The sequence below is a fragment of the Hermetia illucens genome, chromosome 2 (assembly GCF_905115235.1).
Source record: "Hermetia illucens chromosome 2, iHerIll2.2.curated.20191125, whole genome shotgun sequence".
NCBI lineage: Eukaryota > Metazoa > Arthropoda > Insecta > Diptera > Stratiomyidae > Hermetia > Hermetia illucens.
Window position 1 is genome coordinate 148685340 of NC_051850.1, and position 19181 is coordinate 148704520.

At 43.1% G+C, this 19181-nt stretch overlaps 2 protein-coding genes across 2 annotated transcripts; one reads left to right on the plus strand and one right to left on the minus strand.

Annotated features, from left to right (window-relative positions):
• Positions 1 to 4063: 4063 nt before the first annotated feature.
• Positions 4064 to 5302, plus strand: LOC119648339 (ADP,ATP carrier protein 1-like). The gene is made up of 2 exons (XM_038050034.1): positions 4064 to 4892; positions 4953 to 5302. Exons 1-2 carry the CDS (start codon positions 4200 to 4202, stop codon positions 5199 to 5201), a joined length of 942 nt encoding a protein of 313 aa, XP_037905962.1. The 5' UTR covers positions 4064 to 4199; the 3' UTR covers positions 5202 to 5302.
• A 5450-nt stretch (positions 5303 to 10752) lies between these two features.
• On the minus strand, positions 10753 to 19149 carry LOC119648457 (uncharacterized protein CG1161). The gene is made up of 5 exons (XM_038050214.1): positions 18990 to 19149; positions 18802 to 18926; positions 11594 to 11708; positions 11409 to 11534; positions 10753 to 11094 (listed from the first exon to the last, which is right to left on the minus strand). Exons 1-5 carry the CDS (start codon positions 19044 to 19046, stop codon positions 10930 to 10932), a joined length of 588 nt encoding a protein of 195 aa, XP_037906142.1. The 5' UTR covers positions 19047 to 19149; the 3' UTR covers positions 10753 to 10929.
• Positions 19150 to 19181: the final 32 nt, after the last annotated feature.

Consider the following 19181-nt stretch of genomic DNA (forward strand, 5'->3'; position numbering starts at 1 on the left):
TCCAATACGCGATTGACCTAATCCTGTATACCACCACCACCAAAGACATCTCCCGCGGTGAAGCGCGTCTGAATGCTTATTTAGACGAACTTTACTATTATTTCAACCGTTGGAAACTCTCCTTAAATCCCGACAAGTGTGAGACCATTGTCTTCCATATAAACATCAGAATGACGTCGAAAATGTGAAGCGACATTAGATCTTTGTCACTTACAATCCACGACGATCCCATTCCTACTGTGCAGGAAGTCACTTACCTCGGAGTGACAATGAACTCCCGCCTCTCCCACGTTCCTCATATAACGAAGGTACTAGGCCGTGCAACTGGTGCGTTCATGTCCTTGTATCCTATCCTTAAATACAATATCCCCACTTCAAAAAAGGTTAAGCTGTTTTGTTATAAACAGCTTATCCGCCCGCTCCTCATTTTCGGCTTCATTTTCTGCTTTGATTGCTCCCCATCCCAAATGGAATGACTCCGCCTCAAGGAGGGCAGGATCTTTGGCCACTGCGCCAACATTTTTAAAAACGAAGGCCGATCCAAGTACATTTCCAACCAGTCCTGCCAAGCCCTATGCATTGATGCTTTCATTGCCCGTCATGCCCCCAACTTTCTGGTCAAGTGTCGATCCCGTCCCAATCCTCTTGCCTCCAAAGCCATGCAGATCGAGATCGTCGGACTCATCTGTTTCCCCAGATCCTCTTATCCCTCCATTCACAGAACCGTCTTTTCGATCCCCAAGGTAGAGTAGTCTTCTACACAGGCAATTTCTGCGACTCCCAATTTTTCAAACCTACCCATCATTAGCGCCCCTCCTAGCTTTTAATTTCCATCCCTCTCCCGCATGTCACCCATCCTACCCTAGTCCTTTTTCCCTCCCAGTCCCACCCTGATTTTAAATATGCTCAACGAGTGGAGGTTTTTTTCGACTTTTCCTCCAAAATGATTTGTAAATATTTCCACACATTTATTTCTTTAGTGATAAGTTAGGTTAAGCTTCATGATGTACCTTAGATTAAGTTTAACTGATAAGGTAGTCCCTAAGTTAGTTATAAGTTTATTTTCATCCTTTCCTGTAAATAAAAAATTGTTGTTTTTCTTGCGGAAATGGAGACGAAGATGTTGTGTTGGACTAGTGGCGTGACACGTTTTGATCGCATCCGAAATGAGGATATCCGCAATCGATATGGGGTTTCACCGATCATGGAAAAACTGCGAGAGGGGCGTCTTTGATGGTATGGTCACGTAATTCGCGCAATCGAGAATTCACTTGCCAAGATTGGTCTGAACATTGCAGTCGATGGTAAACGACCAAAAGGCTGGCCGTAACAACGGTGGCTTGATACGCTGGATGGGGATTTAAAAGCTCGTGATTACATCCAGATCAGGCTTTTGATAAAATAAAATGGTGAAACCAATCAAGACGAACCGACCTCGCTTGTGAATGGGACAAAAACTGAAGAATAGGAGATGTGAGGAGCGACGAGTGCATGCCAGTTCCGTGTTACATAGTTAAAAATTCCATTGCACTCTATTTTTTAGAAATAGATTTAAATAAATCATTTGATGGAAAGCACAATATTGATAATAGTCAACCTCACACGGTTCAAATTCGGAGTTTAATATTATTAGCCATTGTGAAGAACTTAACCAACAACAGATACAAAGAAAGGGCTGGGGAGAAATAGATACCAATCGAAGAGGTGAGTACCTTTTTGAATTTATTCTTAGCAATAAGTTAGAAATACATAACTTAGGGAACACTCCAACATTTGTGACTAGCACTAAGCAGGAGGTACTAGACATAACTGTAGGAAATACTCTAATGAACGGGATGGTCAGGAATTGGAGGGTGTCGGATGAGTCCTCTATGTCTGATCACAGAAGAATCAGATTTGAAATTGAAGGTAACTCCGAAATAAAAAGAATAATAAGGAATACCTGAAGAATGGATTGGGAATCCTATACAACGCACTTGAGCAACAACATGACCCACCTTCAAGAGGGCGGTGACATGAGGAGCGAATTGGAACTAGAAATTGTGGTGGAAACCCTCAACACAATTGTCATTGACGCTTATGAGGCCAGCTGTCCGGCTAAGACAGTTAAGTCATCAAGGGATGCATCCTGATGGAACAGGAACTTGGCCAGAATAAGAAAGAGCATAGGCACGAAAATTCTTCAACCGGGCAAAACAAACCAGGGACTTGCACAGCTCCAAAAATGCACTGACTGCGTATAGCAACGCGATCAGGGAAGCAAAACGGAACAGCTTCAGGGAATTCTGTGAAGGGATCGAACAAATCACAGAAGCAACCAGGCTTTACAAGGTTGCAGCCAAAGACGGAATGCTAGGCTCTTTCACAAGGATTTTCGCTTGCCGACAAGAGTCCAAATTTCTCCACTCGGTTGCGTGAATCCTTGCAATTTCACCCTTCAGAGTAGACTTGACAGTAGATGGTCGAATTCCAAGAGCTGGTTCTGGTCTCACCATTGTGGATCCAGACCCTCGGCCAGCCAGTCTGTCAGCCTCCTCATTACCGGCGATGTTAGAATGGCCCGGCACCCACATCAGGAATGTTTCAGCAGTACCTGATGACAACTCCGCACCAACTGGCTTGATATGTCGTTGCCATTTAGCGCTGATAATGCCGCTCGACTGCCGAAACAGATTCGAATGGTGCGACCCCTCCATTTTTGTCGCAGATATTCTTCTGCTGCCAATGAAATGGCATATATCTCCGCCTGAAATATGGTCGTCATTTTTCCGAGGGGTTGGACCAGTTCTATAATCGGATTCTCCGAGAACACCCCTGCGCCCGATCCATCCTCCATGGCTGACCCGTTGGTGAAGATTATTAGGTCTGTAATCTGAAAAGACTCAAGGCCACTTGTCGTCATCTTGAGCGGACAACTTTCTTCGAAAGCTTCTCTCATGCTAGTTGTGATCATCTGAGTTGTCTTCTCAATTCCAGCAATGGATTTGATGCGCTTCCCAAGTATCGTGACTCGGGCGCTCAATTCTATTTGATACATCATCCAATCTGTCTTCCTCGGAATCCGAAATGGAGTGGGTGGAGGTGGATCCATGCCCATAACGAAATCGATGCGTTTGTGATTCGAGAGTGTGATATCGTTTGATACTCTCCACTTTCCGATCAGAGCCGCGATGTCAGGAGATGCCACCGTGATGTCGATGACCTCTCGCCTGACCACGTTGAAGAAAGTGGGTTCATTACCCACATTTAGGATCTGTAAATCGGTTCCTACTCGATATTCCAGTAGTCTCGATCCTCATGCATTGATGTTCGAACTTCCCCAGCATATGTGGTGAGCGTTGACATCACATCCTGCTATTACCCCCATGCCTCTACTTTTGGCATATTGGATAGCTCTGATGAATGTTCCACTGGGAACGTCTTCTGCATCGTAGGGAAAATATGCAGAGCACCATAGTATCTCTTTATGTCCCTGTTGGCTTTTTATGGTTAGCTTAGCTGATGTGGTGTCGCCATCACATAGGTCGTTAACCAAATTAGCCTGGAAGAAGAACCGCCCCATTCCATTTATGATTCCCCGCTGTCATAGACGGACTAAGATGAATTAATTCTCTTACTTTAATAACCTGACAAAAAATGGCCCCTCTCGTTCTTGTGTGCGTTTTTGGATATCGAAGGAGCATTCGGCAACTCATCGCACACAAAGATACAAGATGCCCTGAGCCACAAGGCAGTGGGAAACACCCTGGCATTCTGGATGGGCAAAATGCTAGAAAGCAGGCAAATGGAAGTACCGACAGGTACAAATTCTATTGGCATGGACACTACTCAAGGTTGTCCACAGGGCGGGGTGCTATCATCGCTTATATGAAGTATGGTAGCGGAAGAACTCCTGGACGTGCTAGCAAATACTGGCGGTGGTGCTAAGTCAGCGGTTTTTAATCAAACAATTTAGACAATAGTGGAATAAGCTAAAGCTATTTAGTTTTGGATTACTCATGAATGTTACATTTCCATTAAGATTTTTTAATTTAAGATAATTGAGTGTTTCTAAATCTAAATCCTAAATGCAAAAATTTATTTTGAATTTGAGTTTAATCGAACAATCCTAGAAAGCTACTAGTTATAAATCAAAATTTACGACGTAGCATTTTTAACAGTAGTAAATTTTATCGTCATCATAAAAATTTGAGGCGAAAATGGGAGATGAAGGAAGCAAGCCTGATGAATCTAAGAAGAAAGGGGGTGGTCAAGCCCAGAAGTTCCTTATTGATTTTTTGGCAGGCGGTGTATCTGCGGCGGTGGCGAAAACCGCTGTGGCTCCAATAGAACGTGTGAAGCTGCTTCTTCAAGTACAAGCTGCATCGACACAGATCACAGCGGATACTCAATACAAAGGGATTATAGATGCATTTATACGAATACCGCAGGAACAAGGATTTGCATCGTTTTGGCGGGGAAATCTTGCAAATGTAGTAAGGTACTTCCCGACACAGGCGCTTAACTTTGCTTTCAAGGATTATTACAAGCGGATTTTCATGGGCAAATTGAAAAAGGAAGAGCATTTTTGGAAATATTTTGCAGCCAGCATGGCGAGTGGTGGGGCAGCAGGAGCTACTTCACTTCTCGTTGTATACCCACTGGACTTTGCAAGAACGCGACTAGGAGCAGATATCGGGAAAGAGGGGCAACGTCAATATTCAGGACTTATAGATTGCATAGTCAAAACATTCAAAAGCGATGGTTATATTGGATTATATCGCGGGTTTTTTGTGTCAGTTCAGGGTATCATTATCTACCGCGCATGTTACTTCGGATTTTTCGACACTGCTAAGTCTCTTCTTCCTGATCCGAAGAATACCAACGTTTTGGTATCGTTTATTATTGCGCAGGTAATCCAAATTCGTACCTGTAAATGTAGGTATTACTGATGGGTGGATTTCCTGTTTTAGATAGTGACAAACGTCTCAGGAGTAATATCGTATCCTTTCGATACGGTACGGAGGAGAATGATGATGCAATCTGGTCTCAAGAAAGAGGAGGTGATGTATAAAAACACTCTGGACTGTTGGGTAAAAATTTTCCAGCATGAAGGTGGAAGGGCATTTTTCAAGGGAGCGCTGTCCAATATCATAAGAGGCACGGGGTCAGCACTTGTTTTAGTATTTTATGATGAAATAAAAAAGGTAATCGCAGTGTAAGTTTAATAAATCGTCATTTTGTGTATTTGGTTTCTGGATGACTTGCACCTTTTTGGTAAATTAATGACTTGGTAATTTTGTAATAAATAGATTTTCATAAGGATCGCCTTTTATTATATTTTACTTAACTAACTCTGTAATAAGACCGTCTTTAACTCGTTAACTTTGCGTTACGAAAAATAAGATATTTTACTCACTTTTATTTACTCTTCATGGACTTTAGCCAGATGGTTTTAGATTTGAAAAAGAGGTAAACGGATTCGAAAGAACACCAAAAGAACCAAGGTTTTCAATGAATACCAGTGTGGGCTCTGATAACATCTTGTTCGGACATATGAAGGGGGGGCATGTCATCGGCAGCAGATTGTTTGAGCGTAGAGCCTGCCACAAGGCAGTTATGTTTCGACTTGCTGGCAACGGTGATCAGATCGACAATATTGCGATTACCATAAATTGAGGAGTTGGTTTCTGAATGTGCGTAACAAAAGTGGTGCTGGCATCGATCTTGAGCCATCCCGACGCAAGGAGGTGTATATTGTGGCTTCTTTGCAATAAGTAAAACCCGAAAACTCCGCTGGCAAATGGAGTCGTGTTGCGCATTGACACGACTCCATTTGCTAGCGATGCTGAGGATCTCTTTGACAATGTTGTCTGGGGGGAGCCCTCCTGAGAGAGTGCGTAAAGCAGACGCCACATGCAATACTGCCTGCCATTGTACTCATCAGTGGTGATTTTTTAGTATCAAAGGTATAAAATTTGAAGCTTATCAGTTGTTCCAGAGTTTTTCTCATTTTTCAGTACTAGCGGTTTTGGTAAATGCAATCCACCGCATAAGTTGAGCAGAAAGTGAAACGACTCAGTGTGCAGTTTGAAAACAATGCGACGTCATTCGGAATTCACAGAAAAATTCATTTAAAAGCGTTGATATTCATTGGATGATGGAGTCACTTTTAGAACATACGCTGAGTATTGTGGATCTCAAAGTTTCATTGTCGTCCGGCTACGTGTCTAGAGTTGTGTTCTTTAACCTCTTCTCTCCAAGAACAAGTTTTCGAAATGTATCAATAATATTTGTAATCATATTACGCGATATACATGGGTATGATGCAAAGTACAACAACAGCAGAGGTAAAAATCTTTTCCTTCTTTTTATCACATTTTTCGAAACCATAATTTTTCGGTGCCTCCTACAGTGTACCGTTATGGTATTGAATAAAGTGCTATAACACACTTCAAGGCCCTAATCCAATTGAATTGTTGCGCCAACGATTATTTTTATAATTTTTCCGTTTTCGGGCATCAGTTCATACCTCCGCGGCATATAGCAGAATGGACTGCGTAGTTACCAGAAGAAGACTTGTTCGCCGTTGTTTTGATTTGCTCGAAGAAGCTCATCTTCGAGTCGAACATTAAACCATTGGTTTTGACTCGCCGATCGATATGAGACGCAGAGTTGGAATTCTATTTCTGGCCAAGATAACTACTTCCGTTTTTGCCAGTGCAAAGCTGAAACCATCAGCAGTCGTCCATCTGCTTGCCCGTCGCACCAATATGCCAAATCTGATTTTTGCCTGTTCAACAGTGTGTCACCGTGTTATCCCTGTTCTGAACGTGAGTTGCTTTGGAGATAAATCCCCGGCAGCACGGATCGCTTTAGCGTGGCTACTCCTGATGGGCTTTTGAAGCACTTGGCCGTGTCAAGCATACACAGCAGTAGTAGATTGCGGCTCAGCGGCTCCTTTTCCTTTGTTTCGATACCTGAGCGCTTCGAAAGAGCGCCTGGTGAAAAGGGGGAAGTCGTCGACGGCTTACGCGCTGTTGCCATCAATTCCCACCGGATGTCTGGGTAAATAATGCCCGTACAATGTGGTCCACCCCCATTGAGAAGGTTCTGCCACACCGCGAATTTGCTTTTATTTATCGCGCCTCAGAGTCTCCTTTTAGCTGATCTGTACTCTGCCTTTGTAGGGCATGCCTCCTCGGGAGCGTGTAAACGCTGTACCGAACAGCAGAACTTATAACACTCTTTCTATAGGTTGGCAAATTCCGCTGCTAGGTCTCTCCGGGGTATGGAAGCTTCATAGGCTGTCGTTATCAGGTTCATCATTGAATTTACGATATTGGCAGCTGCAATGCTGAAGTCGGAGCCTTGTTTCGATATTGTTCATTGATTGGCACTAGAACAGCTTTTACCTCCACAGCGAACTGCGCTAGCAAATCGTGAGCGGTTGTACTTACTTACAGAAAACGCAATTCTCTTTTTCACTTGGTGACCTAGTTTACCGCATTTATTTCTCCTGTCGGGTTCCTGGCAAGTTGTAGGCGTGTGTCCTTAGTCCATGCACCTGTAAAATTTGGTGCGGGTTATACGTTCCATATCCTTCGCACTATCCATCCCTCTGTTAAGGAGTTTCCCCACGTGTTGTTGGGCGACTTTCCCCACTGTCAGCTTTTGGCTTCGTACATTCGCAGAATTTAGTTAGCTCTGGATATTCACGCTTCACCCACCACTTCGACCTTTTCTGTGAGGCAGTCAAGATCTCGGATTTTTAGAGAGGCTCTAGATTAGAACCGAGAGCCTTCTCCCCCAGTAGCCACTTGACCGCTTCGCAGAACATACTTTTGCCTAATTCAACAAGGACACCGCCAATTTGAAGACCAGTGTTGGGTCTGACAGTGCCGTCCGTCCTCCTCGTCTTCGGTGATGAAGTTCAATGGATCATGGCATCTTTCCTCAAACACCTCGACTGCACTGACATCTGTTTACTTTTACGCCCAGTCATGGACCTTGGACAAAATGACTCTCGATTTAGAGGATGCAAGCAACTGAAGATAATAAAACTTAGGTTCTTAGTCTGATTATTCTATGCTAATGTTCTTTATGTGTCACTATATGGGAGTAAAAACTTCTCAAGACTCAGATTCTATTGGTCTATTATACTCCAGTCCCCCGTCTAACGGAATATCCCGGATTCGTTTATGTATCGCAGGATTCCCGTTAGTGGATGTGATACTACCCGCTACAAATGTAGCACATCAGCACCAAAACTCTGATGTCTGATGCGTCCACATGCGTGGCATTTATCATACATAGAAAATATTCCGTGGATTCCTCTTCCTCATTACAGGAAGGACAAGTACCATCTTGAAGAATTTCGATTCTAAACATATGTCCAGTTAGTGAATTATGGCCAGTCAGAATGCTGCAAATTCTGCAAATCTTCCTACTTTTCGACAGGATAAAATTTGTTGTATGTTTGGTTGGTTCTGACAGGAAATGTTTGGTGCGTTTAGTAGCATTAAGGCTCAGCCATGTCATTACAGGAAGCTTGTTCCCAGTTTTTGATAGCAGCATTAGCCAATGCTACTGACATTCCAATTGATGGTTCCGGTTCGGGCATGGGGAAAATTGAACCTTCTTTTGGTAAAGCATCCAAGATGTCATTTACCTTTACACCACAATGACCGGGTACCCAGAGAAGTTCCACCGCATCGAATCTAGAAAGAGAGTTTAATCGATTTCTACATTTCTGAACGATTTTTGACGTTAGCAAAGGGCTGCTCAACGCACTCAATGCAACTTGATTATTGCTACATATTGCGATACGCCTGCCCTTCAACCGCTCGTCAATCATCGAGGTTGCCGCCCTTAGGATTGCATATATTCCAGCCTGAAAGGCCGTTCCCAAGGGAAAAGCCAACTTTTCGTTTTTATTCGAGAGGTAGACTCCGGTTCCAGAGCCCTGTTCAGTTTTTGAGCCACCGGTATAGAAGACGTCAGTATATCCTGGTACGCATTCTTCTGGTTCATCGCAGTTTTCTTTTCGTTTGAAGATAACCTCATATCTTCCACCAAACACCAACTGGATTCAGTTCTTCTAATAACTCCTTAATGCTCTGTGCCCGCCCCGTCCATTCTTTCCCCATAGATCTAATCGAATTAGTCCCTGAGCTGCTTTCTTTGCTCTGAATAAACAAATCCAAGGGCTGCAAATTGAGTAATGCATTCAGAGCTGCGCCGGATGTCGTGCTCATGGCACCGGTGATAGACAGACACAGTTCTTTGTAGTGTGGCTAGTTTGCAGCGAAAACTCTTTTGTTTCATCTTAACCCACCACATTACGAATGCATAATCGAACATCGGCCTAATGATAACGACATATATCCATATTATTACCTGACGCCTAAGTCTCTGTGTCAAGGCGAAGGTCCGCCTACACAGCCCATAAGCTGTTAGAGCTCGTTTCATCTTTATCTCTACATGTTTTTTCCAAAGAAGTCTTTTAATTGAAGTGACTCCCAGATATTTCACTTCTTCAGAGAGTTGAAGGGTTGTACCCCTCATCTCTGGAAGGCAACGACCATTCAGTTTCTTCCTTTTTGTAAATAATACCATTGTGGTTTTATTTGGATTTACTAAAAGTCCAAGTCTGAGGCATCAACTGTCAATCAAATCAATGGCGCGCATTCTGTTTGTTACTAGTTTAAGTTTCCCTGGAACTTCTATGTGGAAACAGTGCACTTTCACGATCAAAAATGATATTTTCCTTCTAACATCTCGAGTTTTGACATGGTGTCAGAGTACAAACATTCCGGGCTTTCTTGAACCGATTTTAGGATGTGTTGTATTTAGAACAATGTGTCTCTAATATGATAGGACTGTGAATTTTGCAGAAATCAAAGCCGCCGACCATACTGTACATACTGATCTTATGGAGAATATAAGATTGTTTATGAAACGCTTGCCACAACCATAATAGGTTACATCATCTTACCTATCCCAATTCCCATCTTTATTACGTTCTGAAAAGAAGATATCGGTAAAATAAGTATTTTAATCGATTGTTAGCATTGAAGAAACGTAGCAGTAATTTTTCTTGTACGAAGGATGCAGACAATGTTTGTTTAGCAAAATTTTGAATTCTGGATGTTAAACATTGTTAGTCCTTGTTATCGTTCTCAATAGTAAACATAGAATCCTGTTGAAACAGTCCGTGCCTCTAATTTAGATAACAGCCAACATTTTTCTCTTTAAACTTATCTACAGTATATGTTTTGACCACAAAGGGTGACACAACGCAAGCAAAGAGATGTGCAAATGGAGAAAACTTGATTGTCATCCGCTTGGAAAAGTCCGAGCACCCAATTAGTACGGTTAGCACTCTATGATTGTTCGACATGGTGCGCGTGCGCTGAACTAGATATAACTAAATATATTTCCATTGTATAATTGGGCCTGTTATTCCCCCTACACATTAACGGAAAGGAATAGTACGTCAGATCCCTGAGAGATCCACTTAATGTTGCAAAGATTGCACGAAGTCTTCTAATTAAGAGCATCTCTCAAAGATTTCAGCTCATAAGTCGCTTTCAGAGTCTTGAACGATTCACCTACATATTTCCTGCCGGCGTAGCCTGATTTTATGAAATTCAGTTAGTTTGGGCCCTCATTTAATGCCCCTCCTCGCGGTTATTTTGCTAATTTTTCTTACAACAAACAACAAAGTAGCAATTATATGCAAAAAGAGTATTTTCCGTTAAAACAATACTATTTTATTAATATCTATTTATTACCCATATCGAACTGATCGTAAAACGCAAAAATAAATTTACCATAATATTAAATAAAGTGATAATAGTTTACTCAACAGTATAAATAATATATGTTTATCATTCTCATTCACTGATTGGTTAAATATTCGATATTTCGCTGTAGCTATGCCTGCAGCTAATTAAGCATAGTATGTCTATCGTAAATGTTACGTCTTTGTTCGCGGACTTGTTTTTTCCACTTATCTTGCTGATGGCCAACGCGGTTTAATACATTTCCACGCGAGCTCATTGCCTGAACAGACGACGATTGAGCTGGGGCGCCTACTGATGCGGTATCATCCTGTGAATAAGAGGAGGCAGGTTTTGGTTTGTTTCATAAATACAAGCAAGTTTTTGGTGCTATATGAAATTTACAGCAATGGTTGTTTTAAAAATGCTACAATGCAAAAACGCTAACAGAATGATAATTGTTAATCACAATGATAGAAACGCCACGCTAAAATTGTTGTGCCTGACAACGGAAAATTGCGAACGAAATGAAACTAGAAATTAGACACTAAAAAATAACAAAACCGAAAAAAATGTGTACTACACATCCGTGTCTTTATTATATTCTAAAAGTGAATATCGAACGTTGGGATAAGCAATAACTACATCTTCATTAGTGTGCTCCTGGTAGTTGGCCTTCACTCGCTTGTTCAGTAGTGGGTCGAGGCACATGAGGAACAGCATGTAGATGACCAGAATCGAAATGATCCAGATAACCATTATGACCACAACCTGCAAAAATTGAAATCGTGAAAATTGACGCAATCTTATCTATCCGACAGAAGTTGTACTTTGATAATTGCTGTATTTCGGTATTCGTAGTTGCATTCGCATCTTGGACAGAATTCGCGCTCTTTGCCAGCGATTTTCTCACGAAGTCTTGGAAGAATAACTCCATCGCAGTTGCTACGGCGGAAATATATCATTTTAATGTTTTGGAAGATGCAAGAAGAAATGTATATGTTTGATGTACTATATGTTTTATATAATGTTTCCATAACTATGTTGCGGGGGGTTAGAGGGAGGCAAATGACTTAGAGCAGAATATCACCGATTGCGCAGAAGCCCACTTAAATATATTTGATAACAATGCTTTTAAACTTATTCTATGATGCTGCCGAGCAATCTTTTAGTAACAAGTAAGAATGTATGTAGATTGACAGCTTGGTTGTTGAGAGGCTTTTCGTCAATGTATCCTTATAGATCAAATTAACTAACACGAAAACGAGAAATTAGCTTCCGATTGGATTCATTATCATCAACGGCGCAATAACCGGTCTCCGGTCTATGACTGCCTTAGTAAGGAACTCCAGACATCCCGGTTTTGTGCCGAGGTCCACCAATTCGATATCCCTAAAACCTGTCTGGCGTCCTGATCTACGCCATCGTTCCATCTGAGGCAGGGTCTGCCACGTCTTTTTTTTTCCACTATAGATATTGCCCTTATATATTTTCCGGGCAAAATCAACCTCACCCATAGGGATTAGATGATCCACCCACCGCAATTTGTTGAGCCGGATTTTATCCATAACCAGAGGGTCGTTCATAGATTTCGTCGTTATAGAGGCTGCGGAATCGTTCATCCTTAAATAGAGGGCCAATTCTTCGGAGGATACTTCTCTCGAACGCGGCCAATTTTCCTTGCTAAGAACCCAGGTGTTCGAGGAATACATAAGGACTGGCAAGATCATAGTCTTGTATAGTAAGAGCTTTGACCCTATGGTGAGACTTTTCGAGCGGAACAGTTTTTGTAAGCTGAATAGGCTCAGTTGGTTGCCAACAACCTTGCGCGGATTTCATCGTCATAGCTGTTATTGGTTGTGATTGTCGACCCTAGATAGGAGAAATTTTCAACGTTCTAAAGTTGTCGTCTCCTATCTTTATTGTTCTCGCTAACCAGTGCGACTCGGTTTTCGTTCTTCTTTGTTTTTTGGTACTGACGTTGCCACCATGTACTTCGTCTTGCCTTCATTAATGTGCATCCCAAGATTTCGTGCCAATCGCCGCCTGCTCGATCTGGATGAACGTAGTGTGGCGGAAAGAGCAACTTACGTGTCGGGCGCACGCGAGTGTGAATCGTGGCGGCCATGACATCGAAAAACAATTTTTGACAGCGAAAATTATTTTTCGGTGTTAGTTTGTATTCGAGTTGGAGTTCCGCTTACAGCATGTATTGGGACCGGTAAGTTCTAACTGATCGCCATATTTCACAAAACAAACCTGACGTGCTGTTAGTTGACAAGACGGTTCGCTCCGCGTATAGTATGGATGTTGCTATCCCCATAATAGCAACATGGAACGGAAATTCGTGCAGAAGAAGGTGAACTATAAGTCACTGTCTCGGGAAATGAAAGAAATTTGGCGTCTCGAGAAAGTGGTTGTAGTTCCCATACAGCTACAGGTATATTATTTAAATCCCTCACGGCTTCCCTTGATGTCCTGGGACTCTCACACATGCTGGTTCAAATCAGGCAGAAATATACTATGATGCTTACGTGCTTGATGTTGCGGAGAGTTCTCGACGGATTCTCCCATTAACCTACTACCGGCAATCATTACCAGCGCCTTTTTATAATTTAAGTAGGTAGGAACCTCCGAGCTGGCATGCTTGGCATTTAGTGCTAGTATTAGGTAAAACCCGGCATCTGCCGAGATTGCGACAACTCGGAAAATAAAATGACTTTAAGAGTAAAATATTATATTATTATAAAGGATAATCTTATTTATCCCATAATTGGTGACCCCCGTGTCAACGCACGTACGCAGTAAGATGTTGGTCAGAAGTTTTTGTAGCAACAAAGCAAGAATCATCCACATTGGAAACAAGCCGGCGGAAAACGGAATTCTTGGAACGATCGATCGTGCCGTGAATTGAAGAAAAGTACAAATGAATTTTCGCGACTGCTGCATTTCCCGAATATTTTGCAGGTTTCCAAAGTTCGCTACCCAAAAGGACAAATGCCAGAAAGAAGGGTGGAATAAAATGAATTTTTAAGTATGCCGATGAATTTTGCGATAGGAATTTTCAGAGAAAAATTCGCTCGTAAATAATTGAAGTTTTGAAGAAAGGTGCAGTTCTCACGCCTATATCTAATCAACAAGCTGCATCGCAGTCACAGTCAAATTTGGTTAAGCCAATGGCAACAGCTGCTAAGATTCCACCCAACTGCACAAGTACATCACCATTCTCAACAATAAAATCACAGCCTGCGAAGGTACAATCGCCCGGCAAGCAGCCGAAACAACCACAGGTGCAGCATTCAACGGACCCAATCTCCTCTGCAGCAATCACTGCTGTCCATAGGAAATGTAGTAGGGACACCGTTGACGACGCTGTCAAATGGTTTCTTTTCGTCAGTCCCCAAGACGATCAGGGTGCCCCCCTTTGACGGCGCAATCCAGCGGCGTGGTTTCGCCAATTGGTGGCACAATTTGCGCTGGCGTACGTCACAACAGACGCTACGCGTTCCAGGGGACCATTAGACTAGTTACGGACATGTTGGAGGACTGCTCCTATGTCAGGCTAAAGGAGCAGCTCAGTGAGTGACGAGCTGATGCTGGGCGACCGTTTCCCCAGCCAGCTGCTTCTAGAAATGGGGCAGCTGGTCGATTCAGAGCTATTGAAGTCTCTTTGGTTGGACCCGGAGAGCACCAGGCCAAAATGGTACCTGCGCGGACTCGGGGTCGCTGGAGGTATTGTCTGCCACGGCCGACAAAGTCCACGAGGTGTACGCACGCCCCGTGATTGCGGAAGTCTCTAGAGACACAAATCGGGAAATAGAAGAATTAAAGACAATGGTGACGACACTTACGGAAGCAGTCTTGAAGCTTACGATGACTGCAGGTACTTTGCGTCGGGGAGGTAGATCGCAGTCACGGTCGATATCTGCTTCCTGAAAAGGGCGTTCGGGTAGTCGCGCGCCGGAACCCTCATAGGCCCCGACGGTTTGCTGGTACCACCGTAAATCCGGAGCTCAAGCGACTGAATGTACCACCGGATGCAATTTCAATGTAACGTAAAAGTAGGCTCGCTGGCTGCCTCAGTGACGGTTACCCGAAGCGCAATTTTCGATCCTCGATCCGGGCGTTGCTTTCTGGTTGATACGGGCGTTGAGGTATTGGTTCTCCCCGTGCTCCGTCCAAACACGTTGATAGGGCGAAACATGCGACTGGCTGCCGCGAACTCCTCGCTGCACTTACGGCTATAGGCAGATAGACGTCTGCTGGGCAGACATTTTAGAAATTCATCCACCCTGTCCTACGAAATTTAAACTTGATGTTTGGTATTTGGTGTTTTGGTCGTCTTTTCGTCCGAATCTGAGCATTTGGAGCATCCCGAGGGCATTTTTCAACGTCTCTTTGAGGCCGGGCCCGTTCTAAACGTTGAAAAATCTTAATTCCTTGTCGGCCACATGATTACATCTGACGGAATTCAAACAGACACAGACAAGGTAGAAGCGATCAAAAACTTTCCCCTGCCAACCACGGTGAAGGATCTGCGAAGGTTCTTGGGCATTTTAAATTTCTATCGTCGTTTCTTGCCCAAGGCCGCTCATCACCAAGCGATCCTGAACGCTTACTTCTCTGGGTCTAAAACCAAAGACTCCAGCGAGGTTGCGTGGTCTACTGAGGCCGCTCAGGCGTTTGAAACGGTCAAACAAGCTTGTTGATGCTACACTACTGGCATTTCCTCAGCCAGATGTACCCCTAACTGTGTTCGTTGATGCCTTAGGCACAGCGATAGGCGCCGCTCTTCACCAACGGGCGGATCAAACCTGGCAACCGTTGAGCTTCTTTTCGAAACAACTCAACCCAGCTTAACGTAACTACAGCGCCTCCGATTGTGAGCTAATCGGCTTGTCTTATTTCCCGAGGCCAACGTGATAAAACGGTTCCATGGTGGGACTAGATCGTGCTTGCAAAAGCAATAAAGATGAAAAGATGATGGCTAAATTTCCAGAACTAACAGCATGAGTATAAGAGGTTTGTAAAACGTTCGAAACGAGACTCATTTAGAGTATACTGTGAGGAACTGGAAAGTGAAGGGGAAACTTTCAGGTTGTGCAGAGTTCTTAATAAGGATGAGTCGGTCAAGTTGGACTCTCTTAGAAAACCGCATGACACTTTCAGGAACTCCAGAGTCGAGTCTATATAGACTCTCTTGGAAGTACATCATCCGGGAGAATAGGTCTCAGAAGTGGAGAAGTGGGAACAAGTGAATTGGCGGTTTTTGCAAACCCTTCAACACGAAGGTGTTGCAAGAGGAATGGATGACCCAGCGATGCTAAAGAAGGGTATAGAGTACTTAGAGTAACATCTAAGAAATATTTTTCGAAGATTCTTGCTCTGGGCTATGTGTCTTTCTCTTGGCAGAAGGTGAAGGTAGTCTTCATACCAAAGCCTGGGAAAGATGACTATCCTAATTCAAAGAACTTCAGGCAAATCAGCTTAACATCATTTTCGCTTAAATGTCTGGAGAGACTGGTTGAGCGTCCCATTCGCGAGAAGGCGCTAAAGTCGCACCCCCTAAATGAAAACCAATATGCTTACCAACGTGGAAAGGCCTGTGAGTCTGCTCTTCATTCTTTGATTTCAAAGATAGAGGATGTCACTCTGAAGGGTGAGTACGCGATGGGGGTGTTCGTGTTCGTTCAAGCTTATGCGGATGATATGGCTGTGCTGGCTGTCGACCGAGATCTCGGAATGGTGTGTATTGATCACAACGCGCCGTTGATTTGATTGACAGTTGGTGTCTCAGGCAAAGACTTTCAGTAAATCCAAATAAAACCACAATGATATTATTAACAAAAAGGACGAAACTGAATGGTCTTTGCCTTTCAGAGATGAGAGGTACAACCCCTCAACTCTCCGAAGAAGTGAAATATCTGGGAGTCACTCCATTTAAAGAACTTCTTTGGAACAAACATGTAGAAGATGAAACGAGCTCTCACAGCTTATGGGCTGTGTAGGCGGACCTTTGCCTCGACAAGGGGGTTTAGGCCTCAGGTAGTAATGTGGATATATGTTGCTATTATTAGGCCGATGCTCGATTATGCATCCGTAGTGTGCTGGGTTAAGGTGAAACAGAAGCGTTTTCGCTGTAAACTTGCCACACTGCAAAGAACTGTGTGTCTGGGTATCAGCGGGACCGTGAGTACCACATCCGGTGCAGCTCTCAATTTGCAGCTCTTGGATTTGTTTATTCAGAGTACTGCAATGAGAGCAGCTCATAGACTATTTCGATTAGATCTATAGGGAAACAATGGACGTGGGGTCACAGAGCATTGGAAGAGTTACTGGGAGAACAGAATTAGTTTTCACAATGCCTTCTGATTCTCGGATCCCCATACATCTGTTTGGTAGAAGATATGATGTTATCTTGAAACGAAGAGAATACTGGTACGAACCAGAAGAATGCCTGTCAAGTTATACTGACGTCTTTTACACCGATGGCTCAAAGACAGAAAATGGTTCTGGAGCAGGAGTGTACCTCTCGAATAAAAACGAGAAGTGGGTTTTTCCTTTGGGACAATACGCAACGGTCTTTCAGGCTGAAGTGTATGCGACCCAAAGGGCGGCAACCTGGATGATTGGCGAGCGGTTGAAGGACAGGCGCATCGCAATCTGTAGCGATAATCAAGCTGCATTAAGGGCGTTGAGTAGCAATTTGATCACTTCAAAAATCGTTCAGGATTGTAGAAACCGATTGAATTCTATTTCTAGATTCAATACGGTGGATTTACTCTGGGCACCTGGTCATTGGGGTGTAGAGGGAAATAAAATCTCGGATGCCTTAGCAAAAGAGGGTTCAACTTTCCCCATGCCCGCACCGGAACCAGTAATTGGGGTGTCGATAGCATTGGCTGATGTTGCTGTCAAAAACTTCCCATAATGACAGGTGGCGAAGCCTTAATACTGCTAGACAGACCAAACTCTTCCTGTCAGAACCAAACAAACATACTGCAAAGTTTATCCTGTCGAAAAGCAGGAAGACTTGCAGAAGTATTGTGGGCATTTTGACTGGCCAACATTTTGCTAGCTGGGCATATGTTCAGAATAGAGAATTATCCAAGATGATACGTGTCCATCCTGTAATGAGGGAGCGGAATCCACGGAACCTCTTCTATGTGAGTTCCCCGCCTACGGACGCATCAGACATCAGATTTTTGGTGCTGGTGTGCTCAACTGCAGCGGCTAGCATCACATCCACTAACGAAAATCCTGCGATACATAAACAAATCCGGGATATTCCGTTAGACGGGTGAATTGAGTACAATGGACCACTAATGTCTGAGCGCTCAGAGGCTTTGCCTCTCCTCCACCTCAAACACACATCGATCCTTTTCAGATTTTGAACACTGAACAAAATTTACGAGTGATAATAAATTAGCAGATTTTTTCCGCAAAAATCGTATTTTCATTCAAAGTGTTGCCAAAAAGTAAAAAATTGAAATTTAGGAAAACCCTCTCAGCGTTACTTGGGATAAGCAATCTAATGAAAGAACTTGGATTTTTTGATTTCAGATGATCCAGCACCGAGTGGAGGGGCACCGCAATTCTACTTTTTTGGGAGACGTTCCCGAATAATTGTTGCCATCACCTTATTTTTCAGTATTTCTTCATAAAAATTTTACACGATATTCTTCGAGTATCATAGTTTAGTATACTGTTGGTTTTGATAAATAAATTTTAACTGTGTCATCGAAAAAATCGCAAAATAATGATTTTTTTTGCACGAATTAATGTTACGCCCCTCTTAATGGAATCTACCGGAAACTTTACTATGCAGCGCCTTTCAAATGGGTCTATATTATCAAGTGATGAGCGGAAAAGTTTTTGAAGTACGTCATAAAAAACTTTCATCTATAGCGAGTGACATTGTACGATCTGTGAAGCCAGAATCCAGGCCTGACACTAATCATCTTAGAAAGGCTGACTAATGTTTGCATAGATAAGACACGGTTCCGAAAATTAGTCGTCCAATATTGTGTTTACATACCACATCGAAGGCGGTACATTCTCGATGAAAAGCATTCGATCAGTATCTTGAGTGTTGTTTTGCACGGATGCGATGCTCGGGCAAATGCATTTACATCTTTTATCTTCGTACGACTGTGTCTGGGCCTGGAATTTCAAAGATGTTTGGATAGTCATTTGAGGCTCTAATTAGGATGCAAGTTTACTCACGCTGGCGAGACTTATAAAACTACACACTACGAAAAACCCTAATACTTTTATATACATCGTTGCGGCACAATTAAATCATTAAAGCGACACAAAAACCGAACCACAGAAATTAGTCGCATCCACCTTGTTTTTTTTCGTTTGACGTTTGTTTGTGACAACTCATACTAATACACTGCTAAATTCAAAAGAGAG

Bases quoted from the DNA above. Each gene is read 5' to 3' on its own strand.
- LOC119648339 (XM_038050034.1), top strand. From the start codon at position 4,200: ATGGGAGATGAAGGAAGCAAGCCTGATGAATCTAAGAAGAAAGGGGGT. The intron at 4,893-4,952 runs GTAATCCAAATT...TTCCTGTTTTAG, and splicing joins TATCGTTTATTATTGCGCAG to ATAGTGACAAACGTCTCAGG.
- LOC119648457 (XM_038050214.1), bottom strand. From the start codon at position 19,046: ATGTATATAAAAGTATTAGGGTTTTTCGTAGTGTGTAGTTTTATAAGT. The intron at 11,535-11,593 runs GTACAACTTCTG...CAATTTTTGCAG, and splicing joins GAAATACAGCAATTATCAAA to GTTGTGGTCATAATGGTTAT. The intron at 11,095-11,408 runs GTAGTTATTGCT...TCTTATTCACAG, and splicing joins AGGAGCACACTAATGAAGAT to GATGATACCGCATCAGTAGG.